Source organism: Abrus precatorius, unplaced genomic scaffold (genome assembly GCF_003935025.1).
Source record: "Abrus precatorius isolate BTA unplaced genomic scaffold, Abrus_2018 Scaffold3, whole genome shotgun sequence".
Lineage (NCBI taxonomy): Eukaryota > Viridiplantae > Streptophyta > Magnoliopsida > Fabales > Fabaceae > Abrus > Abrus precatorius.
The window spans coordinates 10,658,411-10,684,666 of NW_020874373.1; the positions used below are offsets into that span (position 1 = coordinate 10,658,411).

General features: G+C 33.1%; 1 protein-coding gene across 9 annotated transcripts; it reads left to right on the forward strand.

Moving 5' to 3' along the window:
• LOC113861524 (insulin-degrading enzyme-like 1, peroxisomal) lies at nt 1-25,848 on the forward strand. Of its 9 annotated transcripts, none has more exons than XM_027494393.1 (27): nt 131-417; nt 530-605; nt 1,082-1,149; nt 3,259-3,388; nt 3,643-3,734; nt 3,813-3,886; nt 3,979-4,022; nt 10,336-10,387; nt 11,083-11,205; nt 11,304-11,416; nt 11,507-11,669; nt 12,976-13,068; nt 13,338-13,423; nt 15,204-15,290; nt 15,387-15,490; nt 16,727-16,829; nt 16,995-17,090; nt 17,174-17,363; nt 17,479-17,540; nt 18,189-18,293; nt 20,916-21,117; nt 21,190-21,398; nt 22,060-22,184; nt 22,268-22,319; nt 22,405-22,491; nt 23,431-23,553; nt 23,740-25,848. In XM_027494393.1, exons 6-27 carry the CDS (start codon nt 3,841-3,843, stop codon nt 23,980-23,982), a joined length of 2,508 nt encoding a protein of 835 aa, XP_027350194.1. In that variant the 5' UTR covers nt 131-417; nt 530-605; nt 1,082-1,149; nt 3,259-3,388; nt 3,643-3,734; nt 3,813-3,840; the 3' UTR covers nt 23,983-25,848. The 9 variants fall into 9 exon arrangements, with proteins under 9 accessions (XP_027350190.1, XP_027350194.1, XP_027350189.1 ...); XM_027494390.1 differs by lacking the exon at nt 3,259-3,388 and having other exon boundaries at nt 134-417; nt 23,740-23,996; nt 24,028-24,189; XM_027494394.1 differs by having other exon boundaries at nt 304-417; nt 3,252-3,388.
• Nucleotides 25,849-26,256: the final 408 nt, after the last annotated feature.

Sequence of the window (26,256 nt, forward strand, 5' to 3'; positions counted from 1 at the left end):
ACATGCAACTAGTCTAAGCCATAGAAAAAAATACCTGTACCTCACACTCAGCATAGAAAGAAAACGAAATAGAGAAGGGAGACTTGGAAAAAAAATAAATAATAAAACAAGAAAAAGGAAGAAACGAAACAGAGTCGTTGTCTGGCTTTTTCTGTGTTTCCACAAAATATCAATATTCTTCAACGCCCTTATCTTCTTCTCTCAAATCGAGTTGCTAGTGCAAGGAACAGAATAAATAAAGCATTACCTTCCAACACTCGTAAGCCATAATAAGAACACATTAGGGTTGTGAAGATGGCAGTGGGGAAAGAAGACGTTGAGATCGTTAAAGCTCGCATCGATAAGAGGGACTACAGAAGGATCGTGCTTAGCAATTCTCTCCAAGTGCTTCTCATTAGCGATCCCGATACCGATAAGGTTAATTTTAATTTTCTCTTTGATCTTTGCTTCCGATTCTCTTTTCCATTTCACTTTGGTTCTCTTCAGTTTCTGTGTTTCGCTCTCTGATTAGTGATTTTGTTCGTTGCAGTGTGCTGCTTCCATGGACGTTGGCGTCGGTTCCTTCAGTGACCCTGCTGGCCTTGAAGGCCTTGCTCATTTTCTAGGTATTTCACTTTCCATGCATTGCATCCAAACCTGTCGTGGATATATTTCAATTTGTATAGGATTCCTTGTTCGAACATTGATGTGCGCTTATGATCATAATCTGGTTTATATTGTAGGACAGGGAAAGTTGAGTCTATAGATCAGTGATAGTGTAAAACTCTTGACAAAAATTAGTTATCAGAAGATAAGATAGAATGTAGACATTGAAAAGAGGAGCTAATTGTTGGGGCATTTGCTACTTTATTTGTTTGTATTGACGCTTTAAGGTACAGCCTCTATGTGGTGCTGTTCGGTACACAAAATGAAAAATAGAATGTACTTAATTCTGGCATCTGGACATTATTATTTATGCCAAGAGCTATATTTTGATAGCTTAATGGGTGGGGTGGAGTAAATTTATTTATTTCATTTACCTTCACGGTTTGAAATCCATTTCAATAATTTTATTCTGGTCATTTGTGTTTTTGGTTGACAGAGCACATGCTGTTTTATGCCAGTGAAAAATACCCAATGGAAGATAGCTACTCCAAATATATTGCTGAGGTGCCAATACCATAGTGTTTGGATGTCTGCTCCTTTTAACCTGTGAAAGATGCAATGAAATTTTCTTACCACTCCTTGTGGAAAGAGTGCACAGAAATTTTAACCCTTTTCTTCCTATATATTTCAGTACCTTGATTTTATTTATCCATAAGTTTATGAAATGATAAAGTTGAAGGAAATATCTAATCCATGTTGACATCTATCCTAATTTTATTGATACTTATCAGTAGAATGTTAGTCACTGTTGAAATTTTGTTGAAAGCATTACCTGAAAAGGGGCAAAAGAATTCTGAATTGCATGAGGAACCTCAGCATGATTGAATATATATAACATGATTTGCAATCACTAATTTCAGGAAACTAGGAAAGCTGGAAAATAATTCAGAAAATATTCCAATCAAATCCTAATTCTTTACGAGAGAGATTGCAAAATAATTGAATGCAATTCTTTTATTATGTTTGCAGAAATCAGAAACTTTGAAAGGGGAGGAGGGTGAGGTAAAAAATTGCATATATTAACTGACAAAAAAATAATTATAATTAGAGAGAGAATTTGCAGACATGCAAAATGGACTCAAAAGAAATTCTAGCACTAAAATAACACGAAATAGGAAACTGCCTGTAAAAACTAAAACCATCTAAATTTTAAAATGAGTAAAATATTCCAGTATTCCTTTTATTTTGCTGAAATTCAATGCTCAGCCCCTATATCTAAAACTGATTGATACCTTGCTTGGAAGTTGAGTTCATGCTACTTCTATGTACATTCTATGTATATATGTTAACTGTTTATTTAATAAGAAAATGATCTAAACCTCTTAGAATCAACGTCCAACCTTATGGGATATTTCCAGGTCTGACAATTGATGATTATAATTTATTAGATGAGTTAATTTGATATTTTATGTAGTTTTGATCATTGTCTAGCTATGTTAATAAGTTTTTAATAGATTACAAGGATGTTTGTACTCAAATTTTCTGGAGAACTTAGTATAGCTTTAAGAAACAGGTGTGTTTCCAGTGTACATGTTATTTATAAGGGACTTAGTATTTTTTTTTTACTTCTCTTTTACTTAATTAAAATTGGTTTAAGTAATGTTTTGGTCCCTATATTTGACTTGGATTTGTAAGTTAATCTCTACATGTAAAAAATCTGTAAATCAGTCCTCATACGTACATTTATTTTCGATTTAGTCCCTACTGGCTGCTGTTAAGTTTAGACTTTAGAATAAACAATGTTAAATAAATAAAAGACTAAATTGAAAATAAATGTAGTATGAGGACGAATTTACAAATTTTTTACATGTAAGGACTAACTTACAAAATTTTATATATAGAGACTAACTTACAAATCTTAGTCAATAGTATTTTTGTAAATTTGTGATACACCTTTGATTTGTATATTGATTTTGATGGTGTTAAGGGAGTGGATAAAGACGTAGATGAATGCATTGGTAAATTTGTTGTTAACAACATCGATAAGGGTGCATTTGAGGACGGAAAAGATTTTGATGAGGGATTGAGGTTTGGGGTAGGTGGGTGTGGGTGAGAGTGAGGGTGAAGATGAAGTGGTTGAAAAGAGAAGAGAATTCAGTGAGATTGTTAAGAGTTAATTGAGTTTTGGGGATGAAAAAATAAAAGAAAAAAAGACTTTGGCCTCCATTGAAGTTATGCAAAGGAAGAAAGAATGAAGATAATGGAATTAAGGTGGAGGTAAAGGGGAGGGTATGAGTGAATTACAAAATCAAGATACAAAACAAAGGTGTATTGCAAATTTATAAAAATAAAATCTGTAAGTTAGTCCCTACATGTAAAAAAATTATAAATTAGTCTTCATACTACATTTATTCTCAGTTTAATCCCCTATTTATTTAACATCATTTACATATAGGGACTAACTTACAAATCCGAGTCAAGTGAGTCAAGTATAGGAATCACAACATTATTTAAACCATTAAAATTTTATGGATCACACTTGCTGAACAAAACCACAAATTTAGCACATTTCTAGGTCAAAACGAACTGCGTAGATACTATATCTTTTTAACTTGATTTTGCCATGTCTTCACTATTTTGATTTTTCCATGTTTTCAAATTTGGAGGGTTTAGGACTCAAGACCTGGATTTTGTTTCTTGCGGGGAGGGGGTAGGAATGTGATCTCTTGGGCTCATAAGTTTTTCCAAGGGCTTGTTTGGGAGAAAGGGAAGGGGAAAGGAATGGAGGGAAAGCCTTATAACTGTAAGACTTTATGATCATTTTATTACTGTGTGTTTTGAACTTAAATTATGTTATGCTTTGGCTTTCATACATCAGCCTCTCACTCTGCAAGTATCTATATAGATGCAGCTTGTATTTTTAAGAGTTTCTATTTTTTTTATGTTGTATCAAATATCATTATATCAAAATCAATTAAGGATTGAAAATCTGAATGATTCCATTGTATTATTATTTAATAACTTTTGTTTGGTTTCATTGCTGTTGTTCTGACACAGCATGGAGGAAGCACCAACGCTTTTACATCTTCTGATCACACCAACTATTATTTTGATGTTAATACAGAGGGCTTTGAAGAGGCTCTGGACAGGTAAATCTTACTTTTATGGTTTTTTTTTTTTTTTTCCCTTGTAAAAATTCTTAGCTTGGTGTATGGTTTTTCCTCCAGATTTGCTCAATTCTTCACTAAACCATTGATGTCTGCTGATGCCACCATGAGGGAAATTAAAGCTGTTGACTCTGGTTAGCTAACCTTTTTTGTTTTATTTGACGTCTTTTGTTTTATTTCTCCCTTTTCTTACCTGTATACTTTTCCTCTTCTCTCTTTCTTACAGAAAACCAGAAGAATTTGTTATCTGATGCATGGAGAATGAACCAGGTATCAACTATGCTTTTAAATCGTTTCTAGGGGGTTATGCAGTACTGTTGGATGCTTGAGCTGAGAATTCAATATTCTTGTTTCAAAACAGATTTTTCAGTAGTATTAACAAGGAGAAAATGCCCTTTATTTTGTTTAGGATGGAATGTAGTTTTAATATTCATATATAGTTATCAATAGCCTGTTGTAGTGGTGTGGAATGGGCCATGGCCATGGGCTGCAACAAAGTTTGAAGCTTTTTGGAAGAGTGATTGTAGCACCCACAAGTGTGGCCATAGTAGAGCTAGAATGAGGATTTTGGAAAGCCCATTTTTTGCCCTGGAAATGTCCCCGTAACACTGTTTGACCAACACCCACCCACCTCTAGTGACTGTCGACATTTCCAACGATACCCACCCTGTATTCTTCTTTTTTCTCTAAACTCTCATCATCCTTTGTTTTGAACTCTGAACCCTCAACCTCCTCTGTTCTTTTCTCTAACACCCACCCCCACTTTTTTATCGAATGTTTAAGATGTCTTGTATTTGAAATATTATTTTGTTTCCTTGACCTTTATATTGTTATTTACTTTCTTAAAACCTATGACCTTCCATTGTTAATAATAAATGTCATGAATTTGAGTTTTTTTTTGTAAATTTTATTTTAGAGCATTTATTTGTATATAAAAATTCAGAATAGCGACCATCCTACTATGTGGTGTAGAGCTATAATATGTTTTGGTTGGCCACTACCTGCCACTATCCAAGATTGATAAATATGATATTCAAGATGATTTCTGTGTCCATGCAGCTTTTCACAACAGTTAGATGCTAAATTGGTCTAAGATGCTCTAGATTAAGTTTTAAAGCTGTAAGTAGCTTATTTATTGTAGTCTGGTGCTGAACATGGTTATCCAGTATATGTGTCTGCATGCATACACTTTTCTGTCACTTGTGCTGCATTATTTAGACCACTCAGGAGGACAGTTATAATTTTTTTTTCATATATTGTTACTGTTAAAAGAGAAAAAAGTGAAGAGACTTGTGGATGAACCTATGTGTTTCAAGTTTCAACTACACAACGAAGCATATATTTATATTGCTAATAACAATAATTATAGAATATTTAATTACTTAATTAACATAATTATAAAGATAAACTTACCTTATTAATATAATTACATATATTTAACACTTCCCCTCAAGCAGGAGTATATAGGTCATATGTACCAAGTTTGTCATATATATAACTAATATGAGAAGCTCTCAATGATTTGGGTTAAGATATTTGCCACTTAATCATCTAAATTGATAAAGTTAGTGATGATGTCTTCAGATAATATTTTCTCCTTAATGAAATGATAATATATCTCAATATGCTTTGTTCTTTCATAGAACACTAGATTTGAGGCAATATTTAGGGTTTTCTTGATTATCACAAATGAGTGTTATTTTCATACCCTTTCCAAATCTCAATTTTTTAAACAATTGTTTCAATTAGATATGTTCACATGTAGCTAAGACCATAACTTGATATTTTGTTTCTACAATTGAACATGAAACTATAATTTGTTTTTTACTCTTCCAAGAAATCAAATTACCATCCATAATAGCTAGAAATTGATCTCCTATTGGTAGGGGAGCCTGCCCAATTTGCATTAGAATAACCTACAATTTGAGTGTGACCTTTATCTTCACACAAGTTTTTTTGCATAGCTCTTTTGATATAGTTTAAAATGCAAATTATTGCGTCTTAATCTCCTTCACTAGGGGAGATAAAAAACTGACTTACCACATTGACTGCAAAAGAGATATTTGGATGAGTGACAGTGAGATAGTTTAGCTTCCCAATAAGCTTTCTATACCTCTTTAAATCAAAAAAAGGCTCGCCTTAATTTGGTAGAAGTTTGGAATTAGGAGCTATAGGAGTGTTTACAAGCTTGGCATCCATCAATCCCGCTTCTTCTAAAATATCCAATGCATACTTCCTTTGAGAGATTACAATGCCATTTTGAGATTTTGTCACCTCTATTCTCAAGAAGTATCGAAGTCTATCAAGATTTTTTGTTTGAAAATGGTGACATAAATGTTGCTTTATATGTGTAATACCATGATGATCGCAACTTTAATAACAATGTTGTCGATATAAACAATAAAATAAATGCATCTTGAGGTAGAATGGCGACAAGAAATTGAGTGATCAACTTCACATCGAGTTATTCCAACTTCTTGGACCAATGTACTAAAGCGACCAAATCATGCTCTAGGAGATTGTTTTAAGTCTATAAAAGGATTTTCGAAGACGGTAGACTAATTTGAAAGACTTCCTTTAAGCAACAAATTCAAGATATTGCTCTCTAATTTTTTTCCCATGAGATCACTATAGAGAAAAACATTCTTGATATCAAGCGTATAATACGGATTGCAACCATGGGCAAGAGTAGACGAGAAGAGGCCATTTTAGCTACTGGAGAGAATATATCACCATAATCTAAACCAAAGACTTGTGTAAGCCTTTGGTCACCATATGAGCCTAAAGATGATCAATATTACCATCAGGGTCAACGTTGATGATATAAATCTATTTGTATCCAATAATAGACTTCTTTGAAGGATGAGAAACTAGGTCCTAAGTACTTTGAAGTGCATGCATTTCATTGATCATGGCCTTTCGCCAATCAAGATGGGATAGAGCTTTACCTATATTTTTAGAAATAGAAATGGAAATAGAAGGCATCAAGGAAAGACAAGTATAATGCGAAGGGGACAAACAATGATATATTAAAGTAACATGATGAGGAGAGGGATTATGAGTGAGTGAAGCGTATATCCTTTCAAAGAGCAATAGAAAGATTAGGCTCAAAAGGCAAGGCCATAGGAGGCTGAAGAGTTGGTGTTGAAGGTAAGTCAAAAGGAGGCTCATCATTAGCTGGAGGTGCCAAAGAGAATATATGATTTTGTCTATGGTATTCTTGCAAAAGACATTGAAGGAGAATATCTGAAATAGGAGGAAGAGACAAGGGACGTGTGGCAAACTCACACTCAGGTTCAAAAGGTGAAGGAGGAGAAGGAGAAGACTCAAAAAATGGATTCAACTTGAAAAGGTAACATTAGTTGAGACGAACGAGATAATGATGAAGAGTTAGGTAGTAACACTTATAACCTTTCTGAGATTGAGCATAACTAAGAAAGATGCATTTGTGAGCATGAGCCTAACTTGTTAATCCTTGAACTAGGATTATGAACAACGCAAGTGGACCTGAAGACACAAGGAAGGAGAGGAAGTAAATATTGATGAAAAAATAAGAAAAGTGGGTTATTTGGTTGTTAAGGATGAACAAAGGCATCCAATTAATAAAGTAGTAAGCTTTGATAAGAAGATTATGATTAATTTTAATAAGGTGTTTATTTTTTCTTTCAATAATTTCATTTTGTTGAGGGTTATGAGTATAAGAAGTTTTATGAAGAATACCATTAGAAGTAATAAAAATTTGAAGAGTGGGAGACAAATATTCATGAGTATTACTTTGCAAGGTGTGAATAGGAACACCAAATTAATTTTTAATTCGTGATAAAATTGTTTAAATGTAGAAAATAACTCTAATTGAGTTTTCAAGTGCAACGAGAATAATCATTAATAAAAGTAATAAAATACTTACATCCTAATGTAGACATCATATGACTTGGACTCCAAACAACAATGGCCCAACGAAGCAAGAACAAGGAGAAGAGAGTCCACCACTGAACCAACTTGAGCTGAGGGATATAGATGATAATGTCCTTGTGACTCAAATCTGGTACCAATCATTTTTCCTGAACTCTGATTTTGTAGAAACAGTCTGTAGTAAATGATACAATGCAATTAAGAGAACGAGGTAAACGATTGATAAATAACGAATTAAAGGGACATTTAAGAACATACAAAATCAGAATTAAAGGGACATTATTAACAAATAGTGACAAAATGGGATGAACATTAGCAAGACCCTGATATTGTGTTTGAGACCCTTTGACTATAGTAATTGATGGTAAATAAATAGAAGTAGAAAGAGATGAGAAAAAAATACTTGCTATAGGTGATGTGATCAATAGCCCTAGAATCAAGGACCCGTGAGGCAGGAGAGGGAGAGAGAGAGATACTGATGGAGGATTTGCTAGTGTGTGCAATAGAGGTAGTGGAAGTCACTGTAGGGGGAGGAGGAGCAAAGGTTGAGGGCACAACAGAAGCCATAAACTCAGAAGGAGCAAATGAAATTTCCTGGGCCATGGGACAGTGCAGAAGCAAGGCAAACTGATGTGAAAAGTGTAAAAAATGCCAAACAGCGGCTATAGAAGAAAAAACAAGCAAACCAAATGCAGACTGGAAGGAGAGGGGAATCACGTCACATTGGTGTTGACAACTGTCGGAGAAATGGTGTCACACGCTGCCATGTGTGGTTACTGGACAATTGGATGTGCTGTGGTGTTGCAGCGTGTGAGTGCATGTTAGAGCTCTGATCAACATGGGTCCAGCTGGGTTGAGTTGCGCACGAAGAGATGGTTCAGATCACACAGTTGCCAGTAGAAAGGTTCTGGAAAAATTTCTGGAACAGTGCAATGGTGGTGAACAGTACCAAAGAAGACTGGAAACCAGAGATGAAGTTGGTTTCTGGTAAAAAAATTTACCCATGGTCGGTGGACCCACTAAAGATGTACGGATTAAAGTTAGTTTCTTGTTAGGCTCTAGATACTATGTTAAAAGAGAAAAAAGTGAGAGAACATGTGGATGAATCTGCATGTTTTAACTTCACAATGAAGCATATATTTATATTGATAATAACAATAATTACAAGATATTTACAGAATATTCAATTACTTAATTAGTATAATTACAAAGATAACTCAAGTCTATCCTGGATAGTGGCATAGAGCGGCCAACTTTAAAAATGCTATAGCGGGGATAGTGGTAGCTTTATGACTGCTATTCTGAAATTTTAATACACACGTACATGTTGAAAAATATAAAACTAATATACAAATTTGTAACAAAACGAAAAAGGAAAACTCAAATTAGAGAAGGAAATAAATAACAAAAAGCAAAGGGTGCAGGAGTAGCCATTGCTTCTACTTGAAGCTTTGAAGTTTGAAACAAAACAAAGTAGGGGAATCAAAACAAAGAAGGAAATAAAAAAATAGAGAAGAAAATAGAAAAAAAAAAGATTCAATCATCGGAAAATGTGCAGTTCGCCAGAAAGTTTGCCGGAGATAGAGAAGATGACTGGAAAGTGTTTGGGTGATGTTAGAATCTTCGTTGACCTTAAACAAGACGACAATAGATGAAGAAAATGACTCAAAATAATTTGGGTCACATTAGAGGCTTCATCGGAGACGAAGAAGATGACCGAAAAACGTTCCTTTCTTGTTAGAAGCCTCGCCGGAGAGGAAGGCCTCACTCTAGCAGTGGAAACAAAGAGAAAAGAGATGAAATGAAAGGAGAAATGAGAAGAGAGTTGAAAGGTGAGTTGAGGGGTTAGGGTTTGTGAGAGGGAGGGAGAAGATTTAGAAAATAAAGGGGAGTCGAAATCCTAATATTGTGCCCCCCCCCTAAAAGCCCAAATGTTAAAAAAATAGAGGGTAGATTCGGAATTTTTAGGAAGAACATCATAGCGGCTGCTATAGCCACGATTTCTGGCCGCTATTTGTGGGGCGACACTGAACCGCGACGCTACAGGGTCGCCATAGCGGAACTACGCCACGATAGCGGCCACTATTGATAACTATGGATAACTTACTTTATTACTATAATTACAATTACTTTAATCCACTTTGTTGAATTAGTTAGTCTTGTCCTTTTTTTTTTCATTTTCGGATGTTTTGTGTAGCTTTTACTAATGGTGGTGAGTTGTTGAGAGTGGTGAAACTCACTGAATGACAGTTTGTTAATTACTGATGCTTGAGGCCAGGGTCTTATGAAAATACTTGGACTGACAATTCATACATGGACATAGAAATATGGTAGAATTATTTTTGCTCCTCCAGCTGGATCAAATTGATAACAAAGCTGATGAAAGGGCAGTAGGATCGCCTGTCTCTTCTCTCTAGTCCCAAAGCATAGAAAAGATTGATGATTTATTTGTTATTCAAAGTTGGACTGGTTTGTTGCATTTGTAGTTCTTCATCTGTTTTTCTTCCTTATCCCTTTTGTTCATCCTCTCTATCTACTTGTGGTTTCTCTCTTCCGATATTATTTGGGTCTTTGGGTGCTTTACAGACATTAAAAATTATGTTTTTAAGCCTTTCATGGAGAAATATTAATAATCTTTCTCTCCCCTGGTGAAACATTCCAATCTATACAGCTTCATAAACATCTCAGTGATGAAGATCATCCGTATCATAAATTTAGCACAGGTCAGTGATTGTTTTAATTTTTTTTTTTTTTAAATTAAACAGCTAAACTTTGAATTTTTGTACCATATTACTTTCATTTTTTTAAACTTATTCTTCCTTTTATTTTGCATGTGTGCAGAGCTAAATGGTTCTTTTCATTAATCTTGTGTTAACTGTTAAAGTTTTTTGTTGTTTATTTAGTCAAAAATTGGTACTGAGCGGTGCTTTGCTTATGTGTCCAAATTCTTTAAAACATTGTGATGTCGATGTTTCTTTCCTAATTAATATTTTATTATTGAAAACAATTGGCTGCTTGACAAATATGGTAATGGACGTTAAGAGCTAGATTTTATGTTTTGTCAAGTTTTCTTTTTGCCTTGTGAGAGAATGAAGACGTGTGGAATTTTCTTCTGTGCAGACAAAACATTTACCTGCTTTCTTCCTTGTCCAAGTTCATTAGCTTTAAGAATCTCTCTCTCTCCTTAGTTCAATTGATTTAAATGCATGAGTATTATGTCACTGATATGATTCTGCATATAACCTGCTCAGGTGATTAGTGCTTTAAACTAAATAAGTATGCTTAACTTCATTATAATTTGTTCTGAAAGAAATATGTTTGTCCCAATCAAGCTGGAATATTTGCAGTTTTTTCATGGTTGAAATAGTCTTCTCATCATAGATATTACTACATTGCTCTAAAATAGCTGTTTTGTTAGGGAACTGGGACACTTTGGAAGTTAGACCCAAAGCAAAAGGATTAGACACAAGGATGGAGCTTCTCAAATTCTATGAAGAAAACTATTCTGCTAATATAATGCATCTAGTTATATACACAAATGGTAACAGATATTTTGCTTACAATTTACAAGTTTAGTTGTTTATTTTTTTACTTTTTTGAGTAGTTACAGTTCAATTGTTTGTGTGTGGATATTTTCAGAAAGTCTTGATAAAATTCAAAACATTGTGGAGGTGAAGTTCCAGGATATTAGAAACACCAACAAAAGTTGTTTCCATGCTCGTGGTCAGCCATGCAAATCTGAGCATTTGCAGGTGCACATTTTCCATGTCTTAAAGGTAAAATATAACAAATTTCTTCAGCATTGATTCTAATATATTTCCTGCTTTGGCTTTCTGTTTTAGATTCTTGTCAAGACTGTTCCAATAAAACAAGGTCATAAATTGAGAATTGTATGGCCAGTAACCCCTGAAATTCATCATTACACTGAAGGACCATGCAGGTATCTGGGTCATCTCATTGGCCATGAAGGAGAAGGGTCTTTATATTACATCTTGAAAAAACTGGGTGGGTATTCTATCTCTGCATATTTCATTGTTAGTTATCTTGGAATTGTCTAATTTAAAATCTGATCCTTCTATTTTATATGAGATCTTTCCTATGAAAGGGGTGACCGAGTGTGCGAGGATCCCACCAAGTGTGGCCTAGGGAGGGTATATGTACAAAGCCTTAACTTTGCAAGCGATTTCTATGATTTGAACCCATGGCTTCCAAGTTACAAGGCTGCAACCATGCTGTTGCACCAAGGCTTGTCAGATCTTGCCTATATTAATGAAAATTTAAAAAATATCCACATTTCAAAATGTTACTTTCTCCCCCCAGTCCTCTCTAATTTCAAGTGTGTTAACACTGGTTTTGAAGCAAATTAAAGGAGGATGGATGATTTTTTTTTTTCTCAAAATAGTTTTCTGTAAACCTTTTTCTTTCTCAGTTTTGTAATTTCTAAGCATGAAACATGCTTTTGTTCCTTTCCTATTTTTTTAGTGATCCCTTGTTTTCTTCTCTCCAGTTCTTTTTAACAAACTTTTTGATATCCTTTATGAAGTTTCTACAACTCTTGTTCATTTCCTATAAGTTGCAGCTTTTGTGATATATTGAAGTTATTCGTTATCCGATTTTGGTTTTATTACACATTACTGGCCCTGTGGTAATTTTGATTTCATCATGAAATTGGGGGTATGGTATGTGTTTGTGTCTTGGAGTTGATTGTTAGAAATGACAAGTAGCTTCAACCATGTTAAGAAAAAGGCATATCACAAGCTTTGGAGGAGAGTGCTTTGTTTGATTAGTGAAACTACTATGATCGTTAACATTAATATTGATACTGCCAACCATATGAAAGGAGTTAGGTTTCCTCCTCCTTTGGGGAATGAGTAAGAAATTGAAAGGTGTTACGGGTATTATTTCACCTAAATATAGGTTGGTAAGAAAGAACAAGAAAGCTCTATGTAAGTTTATATGTTTGTTGGGTTTTTGGCTTCAAAGCTTGTATTATGTGTAAGTGCTACTCAATTTGCAGTGTAAATGGATAGTTAGCTGAGCCTAATAGTTGAGTTTGTGCTTCCAGAACAAATCATTTTTCTCTTGCACCTTCTTTCTCCCTCAGTCCCTTTCTTTCTACATGGAATTGGAGTCAGTTGAAGATCCACTATTCTTAACATACCTTTTGGGTTTCTTTACCTTCGTCATGGATATACATATGATCCTCTGGAGTTTGGATCAATGCTTTTCTGATAAATTCTTATAGACATATTCTAGTTTCTACATATTATGTGGTCTCATTTCACACCATAGGAAAAAATTCCATTTGCAGGATGGGCTACCGGCTTGTCTGCAGGTGAATCTGATTCGAGCTTGGAGTTTTCTTTCTTTAAAGTTGTTATTGATCTTACTGATGCTGGTCATGGTTAGATTTCTCTGTCTCTTCTGTATCATTTTCTCATTTGTTGTACATATCACTCTTTCAAAAAATTTAAAAATATTACCATCATACCATGTTAACTTCTAATCATGAAGCATGCTCTTCATGGCAGAAATAATGCAATGATTAATTCTACTACTACTACCAATAGTACAACTAATAATAATAATAGTTCTTTTACTAAATTCAAGGTCTGTTATCTATTCTTTATTGATTCTGTAATCTCATTTTGTACTTTTTGCTTGGATTGGTAGAGCACATACAAGATATCATAGGGTTATTGTTCAAATACATTGATCTTCTACAACAGTCTGGTGTTTGCAAATGGATATTTGAAGAGGTATGTATATAGGTTATGTATTGATTGAATATACCCTCTGCTTTGTTTTGTTTTTTTGGTAGTCTAACAAATCTTTACTACATGATAGGCTTTTTGCAAACAAATTTTTATTACTATTATGATAGCCTAACAAATCTTTATTCAATGATGAATTTGTTTTTAATTTAATGTCAAGTGTCTCTATGTAACTTTCTCTACTACTTTTGTCAAGAAGTATTTCTTGCCACCTCATCCTCTTATCCTGTAATCATCTCTCCCTCTTCTGTTTTTTTCTAACATATTTTTTCACAAAAAGAAAAGTGTATAACCAATCAGCAAAAGAAGGAACAAAGTTAGAAAGTGACATGAAGGGGTTTGTGGCATGAAGTTTTTTATTTCTGATACAAAATTTATTTTGTCCATATGCACTAAAGCCCTCTGGAACACATCCGACTATTAGTTGTGCTTCAGAGGTTTTTCTGATTGATGTGATTAATGTGGATCTGTCAAATTGAAAACAAGATAAGCTTTAATTATATGAATAGCTTGTAGTCTAAACTAATGAGTTGCTCTCCAATGTCTCTGTCTACAACATGACAGCTATTAACCAGTGATTTTTCAGTTGTTTAGTGTCATTCTTTACATCCTAAGAATGGTCAATGGTCTCATTTAAATGTGTACATTAATTTTTTGTTGAAATTATAGGGATATAGTTGGTAGAGGAAATGGGAGGACAAATTCTGAATAATAGAATATTGATTTATGGTGTGAAATGCTGTGTTTTCAAATTAACCCGTATTTATAATAGTACTTGACTCTTAACCAAATAAGGTACAACACATGAAATATATTGGAATATGAAAAATACTTCTAAGAGATTATTTAAGATACTCTTTAATATTCTTAAGATATAAAACTGATATTATGATATGAGATATTTTCTAGATATATATTTTTTTACTCTCCTCAAGCTGAAACTTACAAAGCTTTGTTAGAATTACACACAGAAAAATAAACTGAAAATATGAGGTAATACTGAGGACTAGAAATGGGGGGACAAACTGCATTTGGCACTGGCGATGAGACCAAATTTCAAGCTGTATGATCTTCTATAGCCTGTCTTCACACTATTTCACTGCAGAAATTTTGGAAAGTTTGGAAGCTTTTGTTTTGCTTCCTTGGCTTGCAGTTTTTCAATGTTCCCTAGTCATATATGACATGTTATATCTCTCCCTCCCTCCCTCCCTCCCTTCCCATCAGGTTGGGCATGTTTGGACTGTTTCTTGGTACTATCTGTGGTTTTAATCAAGGAAACAATCATGAAATGTAAGGAAATATGAAAAACAATCCTAAGAAAATCTATGATACTCTCAATATTATAAGAAGTAATAATGATTTGAGATATTTGTTAGATATTTGCTTTTACAATTTTAATACTTGAACAATTTTATGAATCATCTTGAGTTTTTTTCTTCTCTCTTATTATTGAAATATCATTTTCAAATTAAAAAATTGTTAATAATTACTAGAAATAAATGATTACAGAGATTCTTAAGTATTTTCGATTGAAGTATTAAAGTCGCTTGTATTTAATTGGGCTTCAAAGCTGAACAGCTGATACTACTTACAATTGCAATCTGTGTTGATGATAGTGAATTTCATCAATGCTTCACTTGTGGTAGTAAGCCAATAGTTTGCTTAGACTGTTGAACCACATTAAATTTGGTATCAAATTCTCTTTTCTTTCTGTTTGCCCACCTGGTTTAAATAGCTTCTAATTCAATTTTCCATGTTCATGAAGCTTTCAGCAGTCTGTGAGACCAAGTTTCATTATCAAGACAAAATTCCTCCTAGTGATTATGTTGTTAATATTGCATCAAATATGCAGGTACTCCATATTTCTTTTGATATAGAAGTATATAACTTCACAGTGGAGCCTTCTTGATGGAAATCTTATTATTAATGGATCTTTGTTATTTTTCAGTTTTATCCTCCTAAAGATTGGTTGACAGGATCATCCTTACCTTCTAAATTTAGCCCAAGTGTGATCCAAATGGTACTAGATCAGCTTTCTCCAAACAATGTTCGGTAGGTGTACTAAAATCAAATCTGTAAATTTATATTAATCATGTGAAGAAACTACTCTCCTAAAAGTTTAAGCCATTATTTCACCCCAAAAAAAGGGATTAAAGTGTTTGTGGAGGTTCATAATTTGTTATATATCTAACAAAATATATTGTACATGAATACATGAATGTACTATTATTATGACTTGTGTGCCAGCAAATTTTTCATTTGATTGAATCTGATCATGAAAACAAGTCTAATTCATTTTTTCTCACACAAGCGGATTGTGTTAGGACTTTATGTAATGATGCACATTCTACAAATCCACTCAAATGTTTTAAAGATCAGTAATAAATGTTTACTTGGTAAAAATATGAAAACTTAGTCATCAATTATGTCCCATCTGTTGGGTACTGTCTTGCCCTTGTTTATATCTTTAAGAAAACTTATGAAAGCAAAGGTTGTACGCTTGTTTGCATGATTGAACTTAGTTTTATCAATATAAGAGGAGAAATGCTAGTAACATACTCTTAATTATTCACTAAAATTTAATAAAATCTACAATAATCACGTGGGTCTATGATTCTCTTTTCATATTATTATAGTTTTTAATAAATTTTAATTAACAATTTGAAGTGTGTTCCTAGCACTCCTCATATATAAGATGTATCTAGTGAGAAAATCATTTTTATGAGTGTTAATTGTAGGAATCAAATGTGTTTTTTAACTGTCAGAATTTAATGTTAATTAAAGTTGCATGATCAATTTTATAAGACTTGACTTTAAAAGTGTCGCAAGACTTTTATGTGTTTAATCCTGATTATTCATGATAAGATCTATTTGCTAAGATTTGTTTATATATATATGACTCAATAGACCAATTTAGGAACTTAGAAAGTAAATTATACAATTTAATTAGCTTTCATTGTGAAGATTGGCTAATTTTTGGCAGTATGAATTTGATAATGGCAGATTAAGCACGTCATATGCATTGCGCCTTTCTTTTGTAGGCCACTAAATCCTTGTTGAATTTAATGTACTTGTAGAGAAATTTATCTTGTATTTGGAGCATCAGAATCCTTTCAACTAGTAGTACCTGGAGTTCAAATGACAGTTTTATTGATTGTTTCTATTACTTGCAGATGGTTATCTTTGCTTTTTTACTTTTCTGCTATTTGTTTTTGTTGATTGAGCTTTTGTATGAAAGGAATTGTGACTTTGTTATGATTAGATTTAAGCTAACTCATTCCCGTGCAGAATCTTTTGGGATTCTAAAAATTTTGAAGGGCTTACTGATAAGGTGGAGCCATGGTATGGAACTGCATATTCTGTTGAAAAGATCACTGGCTCTGTGATTCAGGTCTATATTTTTATGAATAATTATGCTTGATTTTTGGATTGGATTATGAATTCAAATTATTTTTCTTTTTTCCTAATGGGTTCACTATGTCTTTTGTCTAGTTATATAGTGAGATTGTCATGAAAGAATGGAACTTGATAGTCCTATATACACCTGTATTTTCAGGAGTGGGTGCGTTCTGCTCCTGATGAAAATATGCATCTTCCAGCTCCTAACAAATTCATTCCAACTGACCTGTCACTTAAAAGTGTGCAAGAAAAAGTATGGCATTTTTGCAATTATTTATATCTATCTATGATTTTTATTGTTGATATCTTGATTAAATTTTTAATATTTTGAAACAGGTAAAGTTTCCAGTTTTGTTAAGAAGGTCATCTAAGTCAGCCTTATGGTATAAGCCAGATACAGTATTTTTGACACCCAAGGCTTATGTGAAGATTGATTTCAATTGCCCATATGCTGGAAACTCTCCCGAGGCTGAAGTTTTGACGACTATTTTCACACAGTTATTGATGGATTACTTGAATGAATATGGTAGGTTTAGTTTTACTTGCATGGACTTTACTTTGTACAAAGTCATTTCTATTTTAGTGTGTCTAGTCAGTTGCTAAATACAAGTTGGAGGAGGTCTTACTGGATTCTTTTTCAGCTTATTATGCTCAGGTTGCTGGTTTATATTACGGCCTAAATCACATAGATGGTGGTTTCCAGGTACTGTGTTTAATGTACTTTGGTTTGAAAAGTTGCAATTTCCGTACTAGATCATTAAATAATAGTCAATAATCAATCTAGGAATGCTGGCAAAACACTTTTTAACACATTCTTTTCAACAAATCATTATTAGATTAATTTACTATTGTAAGTACTAGATAGGGAGTAGGGCCTATTATAAGGGAGTGAGACTCACATCATTTAGTGACTCATGTTTTTCATCCAACAATAAATGATATACTGCAATTTCAAAATGTGATTCATAAAAATGTACTTATAAGTTTAATTATATATTTTTTATGAATACGATTATTAAGACAGCAGACATTATGCAAAGGTTCACAATTGGGATCCTAACGATTATAAAGTTGAAACCAAAATAACATACTAAAATTGATTAATATATCAAGAAGGGACAACATTGACATATTTGGAAGGGGTCTTCTACTCATTATAATGACGGAGTTTTATTTATCTATCAACTTTTTTCGTATCTTAATTAAACCTTCAAGCAGCTGTTATTATTATGTTTTGGCTGCTTTGTATGATGAAATTTGTGTGGAAATATAAATGAAAATAGAAAACAGAGGAACTCTGCACTCCTCTGCCTAACTTTGAATAAATGTGTTACTTTCTTTTATTTTTCAGGTGACTCTCATTGGCTATAATCACAAGTTAAGGATTTTGCTTGAAACTATTGTTGAAAAGATTGCGAAATTCGTAGTGAAAGCTGACAGGTTTTCAGTTATAAAGGTACTGTATCAGGCTATTCTGACACAGCATTTAGTTCACTTGTCTTTTTGTGATTAAATTGATTTTTTATATTGTGCAACATGGGTTATGGAAGATTCTTTGGTGGTTTCTTCTCTTCTCTTCTGTCTTTTTCCATAAAAGATTGGCAATTAAATTTTTCCTTTTAAGTTGTAAAATTCATTATTATCCATTAATAATGGAAATGACATTACATGCTGTGTGGCAATTCGTGGTTGTAATTAATGATCAATGGGTCTAGCTCATTTTATATAGTTTCTTTGGCAATTTCATTTGTCTGAGATGTACCTTTGGTGCCTCATGTTGGTTCTCTTATTGATCATTGAACTTTCACTGGATAGTTTTGTCCTTTCGAGTTCTTGCCTGGTGGGCCCCCTCAGAATGATTTACATTAGGAAAGTGTTATGGCACTTCTAGTGAAAAAAATTTGCCAAACGCTGCTGCTATTTATGTTAAGCAGTGGTATTTTTAAATTAGAAATAATTATCAAATAATTTGAGACCACTCAATTTGTTTTCATATGAAATAACCTTTTATAGCTTGGACTCAACATTATAGTTCAAAATTTAACTATTCTATTGAAATATATTAATAATGTTTTTTCAAAAAGAATAATTATCTGGTTTTCGAGTGTAACCTTCCCTCTATTTTAAAATGTTTTACTTTGTATTTTTTAATATTTCTCATTTTTTTAACACAACAATTGACCCACTAGATGGGTTAGTTACAATAACAATAATCGACTCTTATCTTAGTAGGTGAGGTCGGCTACATAAATAATATGACATCATTGAATTTGATTAAAAACAAAAATTTTTAATATATTATTTATCATTAGATTTCTTTTAAATATGTTTTGATAAGTTTTATGTTGGTTTTTAAAGGCTTAACACAACCATCCTCCTTCACCTCGACTTGGGACTAGCTATGGGACCATAGGTGGAGTTGATGGTTAGTTACATGTGATCAAAATATGCTATTGTAATCTACTTTAAAAAACTGGAGTATTCAAAGAGGTAATTTTGATTCTTTTCCTTTTTAATACTTTCATTTGGAGTTATTCTTGGCCTTTCTCTGCCTACACAATTGGGCTATCCACCACCTGAGTAACTCTAAATTCTAGCTTATTATCCTCATCTCAAATACTCAAACCATCTTAAGTAATTCTATCACCTTTCCCTCATTAGTGTTATTCCTACTTTCTTTTTATTCATTCTTGATCTTATCTATTCTTGCTTATCTGCTTATTTGCAAGACTTGGCTTTCCTGTTGGCACTATGCTTGCTTGCCCAACTTTAAATGTCATTTGATTTTTGGAGGATTTGTTCATAATTTGTAATTGGGTCCTTGTCATCAGAATAATTTAATGAATTTTTAATGGTTGGTTGAAATTAAGGACCTAATTAGAATTTTTTAAACTAGAACTCAGTTTGTAATTTGGTTCATGTAGTTTTAAGGTCCTTACTCCTTTGTGTCTCTGAATCCAACATACTGTTAAGACCATTTGGAAAATAATAGACTTAGCTACAAAGTTTCAAAATATAAAATTTGTTTAAAAATTTAATTTTTTTTAATTCTCTATAGATTTAAAATTAAGTTAATCTAACACAAATATAAAATATAACAAGAAAAACGTGGTAATGTTTAAATTCTTACAGTTTTTACAAGCATTAAGTTCGTGAAATTCCCAGAGCCATATCCTACTCTATATCATATAATAAAATATGCTAACAAAATAGTATGAATCATAGTAGACATAGTTAATAGCGTGCAATAGCAGTGTTCTTGCTGCAAAGCAAATGTATCAGCTCCCTACCGTGATGCAAAGCAAATAGTGTCATGGTTTTTGTAGCAGGAAGAGCAGCGCAAATTGCAGCCGCAAACTTATGCAGGGCTTAACTTTCAACTTTACTGTTTCTTTCTGAATGTTGGAAGGCATCTAAGGGGGCAATCCTGGGATTTTGCCCCCTTTTACATTGCTGTTTTCTATACATTGCTCAGAGCCTCCTCGAACAACCATGTAGTTGAACCCTAGTGCTCTGTGCTCCATCTCCGAAAACATCTGCTTTGTGCTGTGCACTTTGTAGTGGCTGACATGATTTTTTGGCCAAAATCTGGTGAGTCACCATTTCAGGCCAAGTTCTAGTCTTCTTCATCTTTGGCAAAACCCACTCATTCCTGATGTGACCCATCTGTATTAGGGGATGTTTTCAGGCCAAAATCTGGTTGTTGTTTACTATTTCCAGCTCAGTTTCACACGTTTTCCAGTAGTACCCACACATTTTCCGCTGAGAGAGCCTTTTTCCGATGAAAGACCACTCTGTTTCTGTTTCTTCTTTGTTCTTTTCTGTTTTTCGTCTCTGAACCCCTCCAAAATAGGTCTAGCATAATCTATTTTAGGTGTATTTCAAATCTTTAAAATAACGGTCATCCTGCTATAGCGTTTTTGAGATTAGCCACTTCACATTGCTATTTGGAATTAACTACTATGGTATAAATTCATGTTCAATATTTGATTTATAATTTGTGCATGTCAACTTTTTAAAAATAAAAAGTTGTTTTGGCTTTTAATTTAATGTCATATTTATTTATTTATTTTATCAGGAAATGGTAACCAAGGATTACCAGAATTTCAAGTACCAACAACCCTATCAGCAGGCTATGTACTATTGCTCTTTGTTACTACATGATCAAACTTGGCCTTGGATAGAACAGCTAGAATTACTTCCTGCTCTTCAAGTTGAAGATCTTGCTAAATTTGTGCCGGCAATGCTTTCCAGGACCTTTTTAGAGTGTTATATAGCAGGTTCTTAATCCTTTCTCTCTCTTTTTGGTTGGTGAGTTACTTTTATCAACTGCAGTGAAATTTTCTTGACAGGGAACATTGAAAGCCACGAAGCAGAGTCAATGGTTAGGCACATAGAAGATGTTCTCTTTAATTGTTCAAAACCTCTATGCAAGCCTTTATTCTCATCTCAACATTTGACAAATCGGATTGTTAAACTTGAAAGTGGCATTAATTACTTCTACCCTTCAGAATGTCTTAATCCTGACGATGAGAATTCTGCTCTTGTGCACTATATACAGGTAAATTTGTTCTAATAGTTGTTTATTGATCATTTGTATTAAAGATGAGTTTGAATGTCAGATTGGTATGCATCAAACCATCCAAACATTATCAGTTTGGACAAAAGCTATTTATCATATTATGCCTGGTTTTATGTAATCTTTTTTGGCTGTGAACAGAGTTCCAAGTTCATGCCAACAATCTCGGCATGACTTTGGTGAACCCTGCTTCAATTAGTTTCTTTAGTCTAGTCATGAAATGGACTCTGGTTGAAAATCGTGTTGAGGGGAACCTTCACCTTTATATTAGTTCTTCATGTTAATTACATCCAAGTGTTGGCATTGCACCCAGTGCCTCTATCCAGGATCATATATATCTGAAATTTTTTTGTCATTCCTTGTTATCTTCCTTAACCGTGTTCCGTGTTATGCATTTTTAGGTCTTTTTAGCGTTTCCAATGTGAAATAATCCTTGCTGCTGACTTGTTGAAGTGTTGAATTTCTTACTAATTTTATTTTATAAAGATCTTATTTAGGCCACCAAAGTTCTCTGTTTTTCTGTCTATATTTTTAAACTTGTATTTTTTCCCTACCTTTTGGTCTACTCATTTGATTTGATGAATTGTTTTTCATTGTATATTTTAAGACATTGTTGCTTATAACCCACCTATTAAATTTGTAGGTTGGTCGAGATGACTTCAAGCTGAATGTTAAACTTCAGCTTTTTGCACTTGTTGCAAAGCAACCAACCTTTCATCAGCTACGATCAGTTGAGCAGCTGGGGTACATTACTGTGCTCATGCAGAGGTATGTCAATCTGTAGCATTAGGATGTATACAGCTTGAAAGAATTACCCTTGTTTTTAACTCTAGTTTTTTAAACACATGTAGGAATAATTGTGGTATACGTGGACTACAGTTTATTATCCAATCCACCGTAAAGGTATTTTCCCTATTTGAAACTATTCTTAAATAATTTTTTTACTTTATGACCTATGTTCGAGCCCAGTATTTTATTTGCTTCTCAGTCTCCTGGATACATTGAGCAAAGGGTCGAGACATTTCTCAAGATGTTTGAGACCAAACTTAATGAGATGACAAATGATGAATTCAAGGTTTGATAGTTCCATTAATATTTTACTTAGTTGTTTTCTGGAATCGTTGTTCTCTAATCATGATTGAATAAAGAATGTTTCTTCCCCACATGTTTGGTAGATATGCCTGACCTACTACTTGTGTGAGTTTTGAATTAACGTCTAACTGGAAGCAGTACTAGTATAGATCATATAAGGGATATCTACATGTTTACTTAATGTGCATGTGCACATGTATGTACATAGAATATAGGAGTTTATGTGCATCATCGTTTATAATTAAGGATAATGATATTTACCCATCATTTGTAGTGTAGCACATTCGGGACTGATTAAAACAATCACAAGATGTGAAAAAAGAAAGGGATAATTTTCCTTAAATAAGCTAAACCAAACACACCTCACTTCAGTTTTTGACTATTTCAATCAATGTACAAGGGACTTGGGACTCTATTAGAGGAAGTCAATGCATTAAATTATGATATTCTTAAGAGCCATATATTATTATACTGAAACTATACTTGAATGTGTTGCAAATTTGCATCTGGAACAATGTATATCTAATTTATGGTGACAAACATTCTGATATTTTGCTATTCTTTTATGATTGATAGATCGGTTTAGGAGTAGAGTCAGTCTAAAAGAAATGAGTTAATGCCCACTGACTGTGACTCAGTCGGATTATGCTTTGTTTAGGCATGAATCTGGGGCTTAGGAAGCAAAGGTGCCACAGGGAAAGAAATGGCTTTGTCAATATATTTAATTCAGTCATCATTTTCTTATGTATCAACTTGGCTATGGCATATAGCTGGGATTGGACTTCTATTGCTAATTGAAAAGCAATTTTGATTCTTGAGCCTTTACATAACAGTTTAAGCTTAACAAATCATTATAATATGTGTTGGTAATTGTGTTCTATGTACCAGTTAATCAGCTGACTTCTGAACTGCTTGCATGCAGAGTAATGTAAATGCTTTGATAGATATGAAGCTGGAGAAACACAAAAATTTGAGAGAAGAATCAGCATTTTTCTGGCGAGAGATTAATGACGGTACTTTGAGGTTTGATAGGAGAGACTATGAGGTATGTCCACAGACTTCTTTTATTTTTTTTGGGGTGTGTATCCCCCTACTTTTTTTATTCTGGATATATGGGTGAAGTGCAGAAGTTCATTACACAGGAGAATTTAGAACTTAAAAGTTGGATGAATTGACTTGAAAATTAAAATAAATGTAGAAACTCAGAATATGTTGTATGGCTTTGGAATAGGTTGAAGCATTAAGGCAGCTCACGCTTCAAGAATTGATAGATTTCTTCAATGAATATGTCAAAGTTGGTGCACCTCGAAAGAAAACTCTGAGTGTACGAGTTCATGGGAACCGCCATTCTTCTGAATACAAAGCAGAAGCCTCAGAACCACATTTGTCTAAAATAGATAATGTTTTCGCTTTTAGAAGATCACAGCCTCTTTATGGTTCATTTAAAGGACTTTCTGGGCAGATGAAACTGTAGCGAGTGGATCCTCCCGATTTATGAACGTTTTCTCCTTAAAGAAATACTTAATTTTAAAACACCTGTAATATTGGGCACTCTCACATTAGCTTGGCCAAAATGTTACCTTTTCAATTCACCAACATGCTATGTGCTATTAATTTGGATTTAAATCCAGTGATAACTGTTGACCAAAAAATAGAAACAATCGAGTGATAAATTACACGATCTCAAATATATGAATTACATTTCAGTCTCAAAATGGTTTAATCAAATCAAATTACACATAACAGTCTATTCTTGATATATTGACATTTTATAATTTTTTTTAGAATAGTTTGTTTTCATGTATTTAAAACTTTTGGACAATAATATCTCTCTCTTGCTTTCTACTTTGCTTTCTTTTATAGTGTTTTCTTTCTTTTCTCTGACTATTGTTATAATGACATTCATATTGCTAAGATTTTTTGTCTCGTGTTTTTTCATTTGAATCACTAGATTCAAGTTTTGCGTTTTAGAAGTTCTGATGAAAGTTTGAAATAGATTGAATGAGGAAAGAGACGCGATAGGAATGGTAGCATTGGAGAGGTCGAGTGGGGAGTGGGATTTGAGGGAGTGTGGGATGGAGTAGGTTGGCGAAAATATTAAATTTGAATGTAATTTTTGGTAGGTTTGGCGGTAGATAGATAGAGAGAAAGGAGGCTGAGGGATGAGGTTTGAGTTGGTGAAAATTTGAGCTTGTTGAGTTGTATTTGAGAGAGAAAAGATGAGAGAAGAAGCGTAAGATTGTGGTGGTGGAAGAAGGCAAAACAAACATCATAAAAGAAAGGACGAGTGATTGAAGGAGGAGAAAAAAACAAGAAGACAAGAGGTAATAAGGACTTTTTTGCTAAAAAATTTCATAAGTCAAAAATATAAAAAATCTATTTCTCAAAGATTCTTAAGGGACATCATTTTGTTATATAATTTTAGTGTCTTTTAAAAATGAAAATTGTTGTGATAGGCAATTGTTAATTTGAGAGAGGAAAATTTTAAAAATTAACTTTAGTGAAGTATTTCAAGAACTTAAGTGAGAGTATGTATGTATATATCTATAATTTACTTTATTAATTTTTCATTTGTTTCATCTTTATATTTGTTAACTTTTTTATATTCTTAGTCTTTTAGTTTTTTTCTTATTATTATATGTTTTATATTTTTTAAATATAAATTGATATCAAGTAATTTTTTTGGTATTAAATAAATAATTTAATATTATTAATAGTATAATACATATGATTAACAGTACATTTATTTGTTAAAAATCTTTCACTAGAAGGGTTTCATGACATTTTTTTGTTATTTTCACAAATAACTCTTTTATAAACAATGAGTATGTTCCCCCTTGAAATCAAATAGTGTAATTCATAACGAAGCATTTTTGTAATTTTGTTTATGTTTGATGTGTAGAAACTATACGTGCGTTGAAAATTTTTTGTCGACAAGACAGAAACATTTCCTTGGACTCTCACGACAAATTTGGTTAAAGTAGAGGATATTCGCCACTAGCCTCAATTCCATTGGTGAAAATAACGTGCTTCTCGATCATTGAAAGTCTATAATAACAGTTATGGCTACTTAAAATTCATCAAATGATAAACACTGAAAGCTGCTTTATCTGCCTGAGTTCCTTCACACTTTGACTCGGCAAATCGTTTATTTATAGGCTTTAAAACTAACTTCATTCCCAATTACAAATTTAACATAGCACTACATTTGTAACTGCTAAAATATCGTAAAAATATTGACATCCGGCAATTTATTTGAAATACCAATGCTTTATAGTACGAAGATGCTTTTCACGAATGCAGTACGAATACACGTGTAGACAGACAAATTATTGGATGAATATTGAAGTAAAAAGAAAAAGAAAAAGAAAATAGGGTTTTTGACAGAAATCAAGGCCAGTTACTGCATGCACAGTTTTCGTATTACATTTTATGTTACACAATTCGTACTGACAAGCATTTTCCTTGAAACATTACCTATCTTAATAACTGCTTGTTACTTCTGGGCTTGGGTCTTCACAATTCCTTCTAGTACAGCCTTCTCTTGAACAATGGATTGGGAAGATTATTTTTTGCACTACCCTTTTTGTTATTTGAACTTTTTTTTTTATTGTCACTTTTGGAATTTAGTTTTTGAAAGTGTGTTTAAAACTTTTCAAAAATTAAATTCCAGAAGTCATTAACAAAATAACTTCAAAATTTAGTTTCTAAAAGGTATTAAAAACACTTCCAGAAATTAAATTACAAA

Bases quoted from the DNA above. Each gene is read 5' to 3' on its own strand.
- LOC113861524 (XM_027494387.1), top strand. From the start codon at position 295: ATGGCAGTGGGGAAAGAAGACGTTGAGATCGTTAAAGCTCGCATCGAT. The intron at 3,735-3,812 runs GTAAATCTTACT...TTTTTCCTCCAG, and splicing joins TTTGAAGAGGCTCTGGACAG to ATTTGCTCAATTCTTCACTA. The intron at 17,541-18,188 runs GTACTGTGTTTA...TTTATTTTTCAG, and splicing joins ACATAGATGGTGGTTTCCAG to GTGACTCTCATTGGCTATAA.